The sequence below is a fragment of the Narcine bancroftii genome, chromosome 11 (genome assembly GCF_036971445.1).
Source record: "Narcine bancroftii isolate sNarBan1 chromosome 11, sNarBan1.hap1, whole genome shotgun sequence".
In the NCBI taxonomy this organism is placed as follows: domain Eukaryota; kingdom Metazoa; phylum Chordata; class Chondrichthyes; order Torpediniformes; family Narcinidae; genus Narcine; species Narcine bancroftii.
The window spans coordinates 99,026,716-99,043,223 of NC_091479.1; the positions used below are offsets into that span (position 1 = coordinate 99,026,716).

Genomic DNA, 16,508 nt, shown 5'->3' on the forward strand with positions numbered 1-16,508 from the left:
ATTTCTGTTTTCTTATTTTCAACTCTTTACCAGACAACATTCCTACAACATCCAACATTTTCCTTATTCTCCTATTTCTATCTTCTTTATCCCCAATCTCCCCTTCCCCTCCTGAGTTGTCCTTTATCCCTTGTCGGACAACCACATCTCCCCTCTCCATTTGGATTTGCGAATCCACTCGCAAGCGTCAACTGATTTTGCAGTGACCGCTCTTTTCCCCCACCCAGCCCCCCCCAGAAAAGATTTCACTTTTCATATGTCACAAAGGTCACTCTTTTAATTCCCTCCTTATTCTCTCTATTCCATTACCTTCCCTTATTAATTCTTGTCTATACTATCTATGTTTTCCTCTAATTACAGATACTTTCACGTATGCCCATTGTCTCTATTCACTCTTATACCTCTTTACCCGCATACATATCAATCGTGGTCATTTTTACCCTCATTACCCGTCTTCATCCCTCAGTCTATTTTTGTCTTTACCCACATACATATCAATCGTGATCATTTTTACTCTCATTACCCGTCTTCATCCCTCAGTCTATTTTTGTAATTGTTCTGCAAATTTTCGTGCTTCTTCTGGATCCGAGAACAGTCTGTTTTGTTGTCCTGGAATAAATATTTTCAATACCGCAGGATGCTTCAGTGTAAATTTATATCCTTTCTTCCATAAAATCGCTTTTGCTGTATTGAACTCTTTTCTCTTCTTTAGTTCAAAGCTTATATCTGGATAAATGAAGATTTTTTGCCCTTTATACTCCAGTGGTTTGTTGCCCTCTCTTACTTTTTCCATTGTCTTCTCCAGTACCTTTTCTCTTGTAGTATATCTTAGGAATTTTACTACAATAGATCTTGGTTTTTGTTGTGGTTGTGGTTTAGGGGCCAATGCTCTATGTGCCCTTTCTATTTCCATTTCTTGCTGTAGTTCTGGACATCCTAGGGCCTTAGGGATCCATTCTTTTATAAACTCCCTCATATTCTTGCCTTCTTCATCTTCCTTAAGGCCCACTATCTTTATGTTATTTCTTCTGTTATAATTTTCCATTATATCTATTTTTTGAGCTAGTAATTCTTGTGTCTCTTTAGTTTTTTTATTAGATTCCTCCAATTTCTTTTTTAAGTCTTCTACCTCCATTTCTGCTGCTATTGCCCGTTCTTCCATCTTGTCTATTTTTTTCCCCATTTCTGTTAAGGTCATATCCATTTTATTTATTTTCTTTTCTGTGTTGTTTATTCTTCTTCTTAAATCATTGAATTCCTGTGTTTGCCATTCTTTAAATGACTCCATGTATCCTCTAACAAGAGCAAGTATATCCTTTATCTTGCCTTTCTTTTCTTCTTCTATTTCACTGTCCTCTTCCTCTTCTTCTTCCTCTGGGTTGGCCATCTGTTGTTTCTTTGTTGCCCTTTTCTTCTCTTCTTTCTTGTTTCCATTGTCTTCTGTGTTCTCTTCTTGCTGCAGGTATTCTGCAGCTGTCGTTGCCGGCTGTGGAGATCGACTCCCCAGCTGGTCCCCCCTCCCATCGGTGTGTTTTTTTTCATGCGCGGTTGCGCACTTTTACTCGGCTCTGTGAGCCATTGTTGTAGTTCTTTTTCTACCGACCTGAGGTAGTGGGCTCCTCTCTCCACAGCGGGCCTCTTCGGACAGGTAAGGCCTTCACCTTTTTCCTTCGTTGTCTTCTCTTCTTTCCGTTGATTTTGATTTTTCTCCTTTTGTCTCCATCTTCTTTCCACCTTTATACTCACTTTTCTTTAACTTGTATTTCTGTGCCTTTGTATTTTCTCTTGTTTTTCCCGACTTTTCTGGAGAGGGCTGGAGTTCACCGTCCGGCCACTACTCCCTCACGTCTTTTCCACTTCAATTCTGAAGTGGCCTTTGTGCACAGATGGAGCATCCATGTGGCTACTTTGGAGGTTGTCCACTATTTATACTGAGCTTTGTATGCTCCTGAACAACAGGATGTGAGGTTCACTCTGCCATCTTGAATGTTCATTCTCCTTTGACTGGTCATGGTAAGGATGCAAACAGTTTTCCAAGGAGACTTCAACAACATCCTTGCAATGTTTACCTTGATCACTTGGTTACTTTCTACTGCAATAGAGTGTCTGTTTCAGGAGTCAGGAATCAGGTAAGTGAAGGACATGACCAACCCATCAAGTGTGGATAGAGTACCCATGTTTTTAAGAGGAACCTGACTTTGGTCTAGTCATACTACCCAAAGATTTGTAGGATTTTGGTGGCATCTCTCCAATGCTTTGTGTACTGGAGGGTGGGCTTCACTGTTGGAATGTGGAACACACTGTCTGAGGGGTTAGTGGAAAGAGGTTAAAAAATATAGAGATGAGCTCTCAGATCACCAAGGTGTGGAAGGCTAATGGTGGCCTCTTTATTGGGTACCTCTCTTCCATTTAGTTTTTCCAAGATCAATAAGAATATATCTAATCCAATACATATTTTGGGAATCTGATTCCAATTTAGGAATTTAATTTTAAAAAACTTTGTTTTATCTAGTGCTATCTCTCATAATTATTTTTTTTGACCATCAATATTGTAAGGGATAATGGAATGTGAGGAGTCAAGCAAGAGCTAATTAAGAATGAATTATGATGGGTTAAATAAGGGTGAAGTAATAATGGAATGTGAGGAGTCAAGCAAGTGTTAATTAAGAAAGAAATATGATAGTTAAATAAGGGTAAAGTAAGAAGGAAGGGTTAAGCAAGTATAATAAAATAGGGGTCTTCAAAAACAGGATAGCAGGTAGATAGATTTAGCAAGTCCTGGGGGTTGATTAATGAGTAAGAACAAAGACATGACCTGGTAAACAAGTTTGCAGAAAGGCACATAAACTGATAAGAAGTTAGAATACACGTAGGCAGAATTACCTAATGCTAAACCAATCCAGGAGGCAGAAGAATGTTAAGGGGGAAGGTACTTCTGTACTGAAATGAAATGTATAAAAAGTTGGGTAAGCCCCAGTATCTGTGTGTATTCCCAGGGTAAGGGGAAGCACCCAACTTTGCATTGTTGTAAAATAAATGTTCTTTGTTCTCAATTTTTGTCTGGAGTGAAATCTGTGAAGGCACCTCTGCTTCTCACAATATTGATCAATCTTCTCTATATGGAAAAGCAAAGGTTTTTTTTGCAAATTTAAGGAAGGTTGTTTAATGTCTTCTAAACAGCAGGCAAGAAAATATTTCTTACCAATATTCATTTTTTGATATTTACAGATTAGACATTTCTTAAATGCCATATTACCAGACTTTTCATTTGTATATCCACCAGATCTAGTCTTACTTTCATTTGATTTTAATGTGATTAGATGTACAAACTCTTCCAGATGAGATATACTCTACCTTTGTTTTTTGATTCATGGTATGAATGAAAAGCTACAAAATATATATAATCCTCAGGATAAGCTGCTCAGATGTTTTTTGCTTAGTTTTTTTTTAATAGAGTAGGTTAGGTGGGGTTTATGTATATATATTTAATGTCCTTTCTGTCTTCACCCAGTGAAGAGGAGGGGGGGATTGAGTTTTTATTGTTTGAAGTTTTATCTTGCTATATATACATGTGATATGTATTTTCAATTTTGTTCCCTTTTTCATTGTACTGTATTTATTATAAAAACCAATAAAAAAAATTGAAAGGCAAGTGGTAAAGTGGTAAATACGCCAAAAAATGTCTTTTGTACTTTGATTCTATGATAGTCTAGCAAGTCGATGTACCTGGAATGGTGGCATTGCCATGATATCTTCTATTTGTCGCATTGATGGAACAGAAAGTTGTTTATTACAATAATGTGTTCTGTGCTTGTGCTGCCCAATACATCCAATTGACTACAACCCCTGGTATGTTTTGAACGATGGTAGGAAACCAGAACACCCGGAGAAAACCCACGCAGAAACGGAGAGTGTACAAACTTCATACAGTCAGCATGGGATTCAAATCTTGGTCCCGATCGCTGGCACTGTAACAGTGTGGAGCTAACAGTGCTTCCCTATTTTCTTAGTTAAAACACACCGAAATGCTGGAGGAACTCATCTGGTCTTTTCAGCATCTACTGGAGACAAAGATACATTGCTGACGTTTCGGGCCTGAGCCCAGGGCAATATAGCTTTGTCTCCTGAATTCCTCCAGCATTTTGGTGTGTTTTAACTACAATCACACCATCTGCAGCCTTTTTGTGCTTCCTCACCCTATTTTCCTATTCGGTTTGAATCCAAAAGTTTTGAGTTTTGGTGCTTTGTTTTTTACTTTATGTTTAAAGTTTTACTTTGTTTTCTTCTCATTACAGTTGATGCCAACACGTGGTCACAAGTAATTGCTCTGTATCCAACTCTAGTTGAATGTATTACCTGCACTTCTTCTGAAGTTTGCTCGGCTTTGAAAGAGGCATTAGTTCCATTTAAAGATTTTCTTCAGCCACCAGTAGCTAAAGTGCAAAATGGAGAGTCTTGACAAATTGCCACATCACCTGCTGGACAATTAAATGTCGATTCCGACAGTTTCCTTACCAGAGCACAATCCGAAGATCTGGAGCATAACTGGATGTAAAGATCTTGATGTGCAGACTGGACTAAACAACAATCAGGGGCCTTGTTTGGAAGCAAATCTGACTGACTATTGAAGTTTATTAGAATTTAAAAAATAGATTGTGTAGAAACAAAATAGGTGGTGTTGCTGCCCCAACTTTTTCTTAGTAAAGCTGACCGGTGAGTTTGTTTTTAGTTAACCAGCCTCAAACTGATACAGTTTGATACAGCAAGGAGGGAGGATACGTGTACAGGTTGTGTTTAACAATGTTGCTGATGTAATTATAAAAAATATATATTCAACATCATATATTTGAGAAATAGGCTGGCATTTTGTGCACTTTTTAAAGGTACTAAAGTCGTGCACAGACCTATATGCCAAGTGAGTACCATAACATTCCATGTCATGTGTGACCAGCCTTTCTAAGTAAAGGGAAATTATGTACTTGTGTGTAAAATAAATTGCCAATTCTGTTACAGTGTGACCTTTTTCTGTGAAAGTTTGACAGGTTTTGGTGTGTCAGTATACTGCAGTGCTAAATAATGAGTTATTCAGATAGTTTCTCTTCATTCTCACTCTTCCCTCCATGCCAGTATTAATATTATGTACATTTGACAATTTTTTTAAGAAGTGTTTATTGGAAAATAGTTGGTACTTGACACTATTGAGCTCTCATTGTGATTTGCTTGTTGGAATGCAGTTTATTCCAGTTACACCTGCACTTTACCAACTGTTTGGTGCCCAGAAATAAAACACGTGTCTGAAGGTAATGTTATGCAATACAGAATTGCTGGAGAAATTCAGTAGGTCATGGAGCGTCCCTAAGAAGGCATGTAACCAAGTGTTTTGAGTCCGAGCCCTTTGTCAAGGGCTTAGGCCCAAAATGTTGGTTATACTGTATACCCATTGTGTGACCTACTGAGTTTCTCCAGCACTTTCCTGTTTCACTCTTGTCTGAAGGAAATGTTTTAGCATCCCAACTTTATAAGTTTAACCTTGCAACAGACACAAGAAGCTGTACATTACTTAATTCCAACTGCAATGGTTATTCAGCTTTTGTCAGATGTACGCATCTTTCCACTGACATTTGAGTGCCCAACTTTTGCACATTTTATTACCAATTTTAAAATGTGCTTTTGCACAGTACTGTAGTTTTAAATCTATTTGTGGTGAAGTAATATAAAAGTTTTACCATTACTGTAAATGTGTTTCTCAACTTAATTGCAGTTAACTTGTTAGATCCAAATTCAATATCCTTGCTAAATTGTACAATCATCTTTTGCTCTATCATACTTATTTAAATAGTGCTGATATATTGAACATCGTTTGCTAAATGGAAGTCTGAACCTATGACCTTCGAATGGTTTGTACACCAACTCCATTGAGCACTCTGAGTCAAGGACCAAGTGTTTTCTTCCAAAGCTGTCACAATTTCCATCATTGCATTTAACACATTATTGTCACCATACTGTTTTCAGTTTGTTAACTTCCATTTCAAGTGCTTTTGTAATTAATGAAAAATATTTTTTTGATTGGTAGTCATGAATTCCATTTGTTTCTGCAGATTTTTTTGCTGCTCCAACTAGTTTAGTAAGTTTGATTGTTTAATAATAGTTTGATTGTCAAACCTGTTTGTCACCGATTGATAAAACCATTGAGCCATTTTATACTCAATGAACCATGCAATCTGCACCAACAAAAAAAACCCAAAGTCTTCCACTATCATAGACAGAGGGATTTCAGACGTTGGAAAACGAGAAACACAAAATGCTGGAGGAACTCAGCAGGTCAGGCAGCATCAATGGAAGGCAGAAGATTATCAAACTTTCAGGCCTAAACGATTCATCAGGAATGGCAAGAAATGGGCAGATGATCCTCTACATACTGTCATACAGTATTGAAGTTAAGCCCTTTGGACTGACTTACCACACTCATCAAAATACTTGCCTGCTTGCACTTGGCCTTGTGGTTTATTTTTCAGAAAAATGTCTCATTTACAACTTTTTCACAGGCTGTGTGTTGAAACATTTCCCTAGTAATCAGTGTTATCCTGGGTGACTTGTAATCTTTGTATTTCCAAATGTTATTTTTCACTGTTAACCTCTTACTAATACCAATTGCTGAGCAAATGTTAATCGAACTGTTCACCATTATGTTGTTGTTGGTTTCAGAAAATTCTCTATCCATGGTGACACTGATCTTTTAATCCCATATTAACATCTATGATGTTATACTTTAGTAAAAAAGATTTAGAAGTCTATATACTGTACAACATAACAATCTGCTTCATTACTTCATATCTTTAGTACTCTGTCCCTCAAAAGGCCGTGAAAGCAGACTTTGAATATTATTAAGGCAGGGATACATGGGTACCTGAAGGTGGGGATTAAAGTTTACTACCAGTAGTTGGAAATATAGAGTTGTCATTAAAAATCAGCCATGGAAGAAGATGCTGAGGGATCATGTGTTCAAACAGACATGCACATCAACACTTCAAATCTTGCATTTGTTACGTCAGGACACAGCACCCAGTTAAGAGCCTGCACTACATAACTCAGTTCATTAATGGGCTTTGTTCATTAAAACGAAAAATAAAAGATTTCAGAGAGAATTAACATTAAAATTGTGGCAGTACCTACTGGAAGAATTTGTTTATTAAAATAAAAAGAGATTACAGTGGGAATTCATTTGTTTAAATAATGGGAGAGTTACTGGTAAAATTCAGTTATTACAACAATGAACATAGTCTTTTTTTACCCAGCATAGGGGAATTGGAAGCCAGTGGACACATGTTTAAGTGAAAAGGAGATTTAATATGAACCTGAGGGGTATGATAGTACGGATTCTATCACCAATGTGTATATGTACAGATGGTAGTGTAGGATGACTGTGATTAGCTGAGAGTGTAGCCACACCTACTGGCAGGTCTTAAAGGATTGCTCCTAGCCAGACCAGGTCATTCTGGACTGGTCAACCTACTTGTGACATGCTCCAGTCTTTTAGTTAATAAAAGCCTTGGTTTGGATCAACAAGTCATTGGTTCTTTCAATGCACATTACAAGGAGCAACTTTTTTTTCCCCCACAGATGGTAGTGTTTGTATGGAGGTAGTCGAGGCAGGTATTATTGCAACATTTAAGAAACATTTGGATGGATAGGATGGATTTAGTTGCATCTAGGCCAAATGCAGGCAGGTAGGACTGGCATACCTGGGGCTTTTTGGTTGGTTTGGAAAAGGTGTGCCAAAGGCCCTGTTTACGTGCTGTATGACTATTAAAAAAACTCGTTTACTCAAACACAATTAAACTTAATGCCAATATTTACTATTAGCTCAAATCCTTCCAGTCTCAAATTAATTTTATCAGATTATTGTCTTTAAATATTTCTTTGCCATGCCATTTGAATGACTGATCTACAGGTGTTCTGGGCAACTTTTTTAAAAAAATACTCAATCCTCAAGCATCACCCACATATTTAAGAACAATGAGATAAAGTTGGCCAAAGCTGTCACTATTTCTATCACTGCTTTGATTAGATATTCTAGTTGCACCAGACAACTTTTCTAATCTGAACTGTTGAATGCATTACTTCTATCTGACCCAAGTTTTACCTTTCTATAGAAGTATAAAATTATGGAACATGCCTCAATGCAAACTGTGCTTGTTCTCACTCTCCTCAATCAATAGCCCTGCAGATAATGATTCTTCAAGAACCCATTCAAGTACTTTTACGCATGAAGCCAAAAGGGATGGGGAAGATCTTAAAAATTATCTTTTGCATCTGTATTTATTCTGGAGAAGAACATAGTCTATAGAAGTGAGACAAAACAGCAGTGATCTCATGGACCCTTTACAGATTAGAGAGAAAGAGGTTCTTGCTCTCTTCAGATAAGTGAGGTGGATAAATCCCCAGGCCTGACAAGACCTTGAGAGGGCCCACTGTATAAATATAGAGACTCTAGCAGAGGTATTTATAACATCCTCAGACATGGTTGAGGTGCCAGAGGTTTGGAAGATAGCTAACATTCCATTATTTATTTAAGAAAGGCACCAAGAATACTCTGGAAAATTGTAGGTCAGTAATCTTGGTATCAGTCATGAGTAAGTTATTGGAAGGAATTATAAGTAAATGAATATATAACTATTTGGATAGTTGGGGCAACATCTAACCAATCTTAATGAGTTTTTCGAGGATGTTACCAGGAAAGTTAATAAAGGGAAGGCAGTAGTTGTTGCCTACGTGGACTGTACTATGGAAGTACATGGACCTTTGACAATGTCCTGCATGGGAGGTTGGACTAGAAGGTTCAGTCGATAGGTATTCAGGTAGTAAATTGGATTAGATGCTGACTTTGTGGGAGAAGCCAGCGGTGGTGGTAATTGATTGCCTGCTTGACTAGAGGTGTGTTACTAGTGGTGTGCCTCAGGGATCAGTGCTGGGTCCATTGTTGTCATCAATGTCAACATTGAAAAACTTCTTAGACTGCTTCTTTAACACTATTGTTGGTATACATGAATGATATCCCTCTTGATGAACTGTTGCCCTCCTGACAAAACTTCAAATACCAGTAAGTCCTAATGGGATACTTGACTCCATCAGCGGCCATCTAATAATATCAACACTGGCAAAGTAGCTGTTGCCCATTCAGAGCAATAAACACATTCAATTGTTTTATTTCTGAGAAGCCTGTATATCTCTGCCATCTCTTTGTTTCATGGCATCAGGTGCTAAAATTGGCTTGAAGAACAATGGTGGAGCTTCACAGTCCATATGATTTTTGCCTTGGGATCCCTTTCAAAATACCCAGTTCATCGATTAAATCCTCCTCGTGTCATCCTAGCATCTTGTAATTTTTCTCCAAACCAGGGGAATCTCTTAGGAAGCTTTTTTTCCATCAGGTTTGCTCCAAAGTCAGCAACATCCACTTGTTGGTTTGTTTCAACACGTCTTTGGTATCTCAAGAGCAATTCCAACAATTTCAAAGCTTTCATCTGTAGGTTTTCAGCTTTAGTCTTTTTGTGTAGTATTGCTTTGGCCATGCTGCTACATATTCAGCTGAATTCAGGATCATGCCACTCATCTTCATGCTCATATGTCACATCTAATTCAATTTCACAATCAGAATGTTAAATAAGCTTTTTTTAAAAATACTGTGTACTTCTGTTATTCTCTTCACTTGCTTTATGCTGTGAGAATGGTGGACTATGCTCCTTGAATTTTGTTTGTGGCTCTTTAAATCACATAGGTAGTAGATTTCATGCTTCAACTAGCATTTGGTTGGCATATGTTTCCTTCCACAGCAGTAACAGTCTTTACTTTTAAAAATGTTTGGCTTGCTACAGAAAAGTCTAACTCCAGCACACACAGTTAATGGAATAGCTGTCTCATTTATATGCGCTACCTGTTTTTACTTGCCAATTTCACTGCTTGCGCAATTTTTACTACATTCTCAAGGGTCAGGTTCACCCCTAATAACAACCATCTCTGAATCCAGTTATCACCACTTCTGCAAAATGAATTAAATGTAATTTTTATTTTATTTTATTCATGTCATAAAATTTTAAATAAAGTTTAAAAAAAAAACCTGCAAAATAAAATGATTTTGCATCTATGTGTTGCCATAACTACCTCACTTCTTTAACAGTTTGGCCACTGTTTTGTGAGGTTATCCTAAGAATAAATCAATCTTAAACTCTTGTGATCTCATTTGGCTTGGGTTAGTTATCTTTCAATAAATTTTGAATGTGTAATTACCAAGTTTCCGAGCTCAGTGGGTTTCCTGCTGAACTATATAGAGGAGCCGAACAGACTCGCCAAGGCAAATAGCGCCTTTGGAAGACTACACAAAAGAGTCTGGAAAAACAACCAACTGAAAAACCTCACAAAGATAAGCGTATACAGAGCCGTTGTCATACCCACACTCCTGTTCGGCTCCGAATCATGGGTCCTCTACCGGCACCACCTACGGCTCCTAGAACGCTTCCACCAGCGTTGTCTCCGCTCCATCCTCAACATCCATTGGAGCGCTTACATCCCTAACATCGAAGTACTCGAGATGGCAGAGGTCGACAGCATCGAGTCCACGCTGCTGAAGATCCAGCTGCGCTGGATGGGTCACGTCTCCAGAATGGAGGACCATCGCCTTCCCAAGATCGTGTTATATGGCGAGCTCTCCACTGGCCACCGTGACAGAGGTGCACCAAAGAAAAGGTACAAGGACTGCCTAAAGAAATCTCTTGGTGCCTGCCACATTGACCACCGCCAGTGGGCTGATAACGCCTCAAACCGTGCATCTTGGCGCCTCACAGTTTGGCGGGCAGCAACCTCCTTTGAAGAAGACCGCAGAGCCCACCTCACTGACAAAAGGCAAAGGAGGAAAATCCCAACACCCAACCCCAACCAACCAATTTTCCCCTGCAACCGCTGCAATCGTGTCTGCCTGTCCCGCATCGGACTTGTCAGCCACAAACGAGCCTGCAGCTGACGTGGACTTTTTACCCCCTCCATAAATCTTCGTCCGCGAAGCCAAGCCAAAGAAGAATATAGAGGAGCACCCACCATAACTGGAATGGACTCCTGTTTATTCCCATCTACGCTACCAGCCCATTTCTCTGTCAACTATTGTTTCTCCTATTCTCAAGATATTCCTCCCGTGTTTGGGTTTTGTGAGTCAAATGTTGCAATTGATCTATTGCTCTGGCTCTTTTTCTTACCTTCTACAAAAAGATAATTTTTTATAGCAGACAGTTTTTAAGACTAAGCTATTCTCATTTCTTTCAAAAGAGTTTCTTTGGTCTTAAGTGAATTCAGCAACAATTTTCCTCAACAACAATATGTTAGAATGTACAAAAGATGGGAACTGAGATTGTTCCTTTTGGACTTTTATTTATTCACTTCAAACCTGTTAGTGCATGGATCTGCTATCACATTTTTTTTGCAGAGATCAACCAAACTGTGTCTGCCAGTGATCAAAATAGTAACTATCCAACCTATATGATGATAATCGTTCCTTTCAGACATTCTGTGGGGTTTGATATGAGGATACCCTTCTCCTCAGAAAGGAGCGTATGTGTGAATGGATTCAGGAGAGTCGGGGTCGCACAGGTCCAGACCCACCCTCTCGACATCCCCTCCCAGATCCAGCGACATGGTGAGGTCCAAGGCGGTTGGGAAAACTGTTGCAGTGAATGGTCAGACTAAGCTTCAGTGCAAGGGGCGCCCTTTCTGCGCTTCAATGGCATGTGTTTGCTAGATGGTCATTAACCCTATGAGAGTTTGTCCACCCTTTAACAGGTCGTTTTTCATCCTGCAAGGTGTATAGCCACCCTCCGCTCTAGGCAAGCCTGGTGGGAGAGCCGGTTTAGTCACCGACCGCCCGATCATGCAAATAGTAGTAATGTTCCAGTCATACACCAAATGTTTGTAAAATGAAAATTCCGGCAAATGTCCATAATTTTTTTTAAAAGCTGAAGTATTCATGCTTCTAAATCATTACATACCACAAATTGAGGAGCCAAGCTAACTGGAAATCCCTTTAAGATGCCTTTTCTGCATAATCCATGTGCTCCTGCTTTCCTGCAGAGTAGCCATATTGCAATCTGCTCTATTACATAAAAAGATTTTTTCACAACCTGTCTGCTTTACTGAGATACATACTATGGTGGGTTTTGTGCTTTGTTATTTTATGTTTACTTTGAGCAATTTTGCATTTCCTTAAATCTTGCATTATCCTGGGCTCACAAAATCATGATTTTGCACGGAAGGAAGCTATTTTCTGCTGTTCACTGGGTCTCATCAGTACTTTATGCTTAATCCCAATGTCCCTTTGCTTGAGCCTTGTCAATATTTTCTGAAATAGTTAAAATGACAACTGTAATCCCTGAAGTGAAATCTGATCTGGCTTGCAGGAGAGGAAACAACATCACAATTTTGGGAAGACTGCTTTTTTACACATTTCCACAGAATTCTACATCCGATATGACCATGAAATTTCTTTGTGAAGGTCCATTGGTCAGGAGAGAACATTGATTGAAGAACCCATGTACCACCCCAACAAATACTCAAATAGTCGACATCTTTCGAGCGGAAAGTCAGCTTGACACTAAACTTGGCATCAGGTAAAGCAATCAGGAATCTTAAAAAAAGTTTTTTTATCCCTGGTATTCATTCCAAATGGGTCTCTGACACACCCATAATCTTATTGGGCAGCATTACATTTTACATTGTCGAACCTGATTTATCTATAATTATGCAAAATAAGCATATCTTTTTTTAAATCACATCAAATCACTTGAAATAGAGTGACTACAAGAAAATTTGTAATTGCACTCTATACACTAAGCATCTTCCTCGAGGTGCTTTTCTTTCAGAGATCTAACATTTATCCATTTGTGCATAATTACTGTAGTTACTTAATTTTCAATAGGTTAGATATACCTACTTTGCCATCTGAAGCATGAATAGATTAATAGTAAAATTAAAATACAGAATTAAGCATGTCTTGAGTTTTTACCTGGTCTTTTTCTCATATTATAATTTTAATGAATATTACAAATTATACTGATTAAGAATGGTATTTTAGGATAATTTCCTGACTTGTAGTACATGCTCTTTGAGGAATTACAAAATTAGAAATATTAATTTATTTAAAACAGTATAAGTTATCACAAATCTCATGTGTTATGCTTGCTACATGATTCTGTAGTTTGATAATTACACCCTTGATGATGCAGAAGTAGAAAAGCCTTGTCTTTTAACATTCCAACGGAACATAATGTGGAATACAAAATCAGTCATGGATTCATCTAAAATCTCCTGAGAAAAGGTTTTGAGAACAAAAATGCTGGAACTCACCAGGTCTTGCAGCATCCATAGGTGGTAAAAATATATTACCAATGTTTCAGCCTGAGACCATCTTCAAAGTATGAGTAAAAAGCAGATAAAAGGAGAGTAAAAGTGAGAATTGTTCAGGGGAGGGGATGGCTCTGTGTATACAGATCCACTGAGGAAAAGTTTTTCAAAGTTTCTACCAACTAGTAAAATTGCAATCATACAAAGCCGTTTTTCATAAATTAGATTATACGCAGCCACTGACATTGTACAATTGCACCCTTTCATAATTCATCATATCAAAACAGATTTGATTAATTTGTTTTATTCTTCACCATAAAGCTATTAATCTATTTATGTCTCCTTTTAGTGATTTTAATTCACGCTGCAATAGTGCTTTATCTCTGTATTTAATCCTCTGCATGAAAAATCTTTGTAAATATTAGTACACTTACAGGAAATTATTCTGACATCTGACATAGATGTTTGCAGTGATGTGCTGATGTGCAACAACAAAATAAGGTACTGGAAAATCCACACTGATACAGAAAAATGTCGAATGTCTTCTAAGTCAATAATTCCCTGAGATGAATGTTGATGGTGGATCAGCAATAGCAAACATTTAAGGACTGCATAGATGAACTTTAACCACTGTTCCTTCCTGTTTTATTTGTCTCATTCATGAATGATGGCTCAACCATGAATAACAATAATCTAGGGATAGTATTAGATTCAAGGAGAAGACATAAATTGTCCCCCAAAAAGCAATGTACCTGATTAAAGGGAACACAAGGGAAAACTAAAGGATTAATTAAGAGGGGAAAAATAGAGTATGACAGCAATTTTCCAAGGAAAATAATGACTGAAAATTCTTTTGATAATGTGAAGAGACAAATGTATGTCCCACATGGACAAAAATCAGTAATTTTTTAAATGAATGAAATAAATAGTAGACCAACAAAATAACAACACAAAAATGCTGGAGGAAGTCAGCAGCTCACAAGGCAATCAAAGAAGGTAAAGATATATAATCAATGTCTCAAGCTAGAACACTTATTATCAGAGTGTCTGCAAACTTTCATGTTTCAAACCAATATTTTGGGTCAACAGTACATTCACGATTAAGAACACAAATAACATAGTAGAAATGTTAGGAAATGAAGATGCTGCCAAATCAAGATTAGTAGGCAAATAACGTTAAGAAAATTAACAGAATTAAAGGCAAATAAATCGCCAGAGACTGATCATGGGGAGAGGCCAGAAAGGCTAGGCTAGTTTTCCCTGGAGCAAAGGAAGCTGAAGGATCACCTGATAATATTAATTCATGAGTTCAATCTTATTTGTCTTGAACCATTACAATCCAAAGAAACAGTTGTTATAAGTAAGATTATGACACATTGATAGGATAGTTAGAATTTATTTTTATGGTAAGGATATCAAAAACAAGAGAGTGTAGGACTGGAGAAAGAGAAAGTTTTAAAGCAATCTGTGGGGAAAGATTTTTAAACAAAGAGTGGCTGAGATCTGCAAACCACTGAGGATGTTGTGGAGTCAATCACTATGTTTAAGAGACATTTAGACATGCACTTAAGGCATAGAAGGAGACAGGCTTAGTGCAAGCAAAACAGGATTAGGGCACATGGCAAAAGGTCAGCATTCATGTGGTGGGCCAAAAGGCCTCTTTCTATGTTGGAGAACTGACTATGAATCCAGATTACACAAAAGCCCAATGTAAGCACACTAATTTACAATCCACCTCCAGCCCCATTTTTAAAAGAGAATGTTGTTTCACATTGGACTCATTAGCCACCAGAGACCACAAAACAAGAATGAAGTGACCCCAAAGGAGTGCTGAATAAGTTGAAGAAATTCCACTGGATTTAATTTGGCAAAAGATATATTTTAATTTAGGCACTACAAAAAAGATCATTTAAAAATAGTTAGTTTGGTACTTCAACTTTACATGTTCCCAAACTGAGCATAGCATGCCCTTCTGTACCTGTCGTGTATCTGTAAGGTTCTGGACCTACCGTGGTTGATACCCCTGGCTTGATTGTATGGTCAAATGAGGGTAACAGCAGGCTGTGTGGTTAAACATTATTGTTGCCTATGATTGAGGTACTTTTTTATCTACACATTCCCATCATTCTCTAAATACACCATTTCCAATCCTGTTGCACTTTGTTGATTCACTCCACCCCCACCTGTTCTTTGACGGACTTCCCCTAGTCTCAGCCCCTCAATGTCTGGTAATGGGAAGACTATAACTGTGGTCCTTCCCCATAGCACCCTCACATTGGCTGCATCCTTCAGCACGTACCCTCAGCATGTTCTCCTCCATCCTAGATTATGCCAGTCGGCAACATTCCCAGACTGACACCTTCATGTGCTGAAAGACCAACAGACGAAAGTTCGCCTTTCTCCAAGATCATGGTCTTCCAGCAGTTCTGGATGTTTGAGTGTCTCTGGGAACAGTCTGTAGATCAGAGTGCTCTGTCAAGCTGTTGCTGGGGATGAACCGTGACAAGGACCCCTGCACCCTTCTCCACACACTCTTTGCAAATTTGCATTCAGCAAAGAGGTGAGCAACTGTCTTCATCCACTGCAGTCATCTCGAGGACACCATGAACTGTGGGTGATGTTCCATTTGCACAAAAAGGATCAGACTGGGTGGGCTCCTCTCACCACCAGCTAGACCAAGACCTGGTGCTGGTGATGAGGCTTTCTGCCAGAGGACCTGGACATTCTGCTCAGGGAACCACCCCAACGGGTCCATCAAGTATCGCTTGTACTCGGGCACCTGCCTACATTTTGTTCATACCTTGATGAAGGGCTCAGTCATGAAACGTTGGTTGTGTATCTTTATTTATGATGTATAAAGTACACTGTTTGACCAGCATTGTTTTTACTTCAGTCACAGCACCTGCATCTGATTAAATGTCATTCCAGTTTTAAGAATAATATCAGCAAATTGGATGAGATTTTACAACTGTCCAGTGGTTTCAAATTCCACAGCTGCCGTGGAGGGATATGAAGTCATAACTCTGGATTGTTCATTCAGTTCTCTGGATTTCTGAAAGGAAAATCACCCTCCACCTGCTTATTAATGACTCTTGCTTTAAAATTCGTGTGGATGACTGGTTAGG

At 38.4% G+C, this 16,508-nt stretch overlaps 1 protein-coding gene and 1 long non-coding RNA gene across 6 annotated transcripts in view; one reads left to right on the forward strand and one right to left on the reverse strand.

Moving 5' to 3' along the window:
* mon2 (MON2 homolog, regulator of endosome-to-Golgi trafficking) overlaps positions 1 to 5,010 on the forward strand; it is a 107,597-nt gene extending 102,587 nt beyond the window's left edge. For all 5 annotated transcript variants that reach the window (XM_069904190.1, XM_069904191.1, XM_069904195.1 and 2 more), the window contains one exon: positions 4,296 to 5,010. In XM_069904190.1, coding sequence (XP_069760291.1) covers positions 4,296 to 4,459 — 164 coding nt within the window. In that variant the 3' untranslated portion in view covers positions 4,460 to 5,010. The remainder of the gene's footprint in view (positions 1 to 4,295) is intronic.
* Positions 1 to 16,508, reverse strand: part of LOC138746196 (uncharacterized) — a 54,597-nt gene that overhangs the window by 37,282 nt on the left and 807 nt on the right. The window lies entirely within an intron of this gene.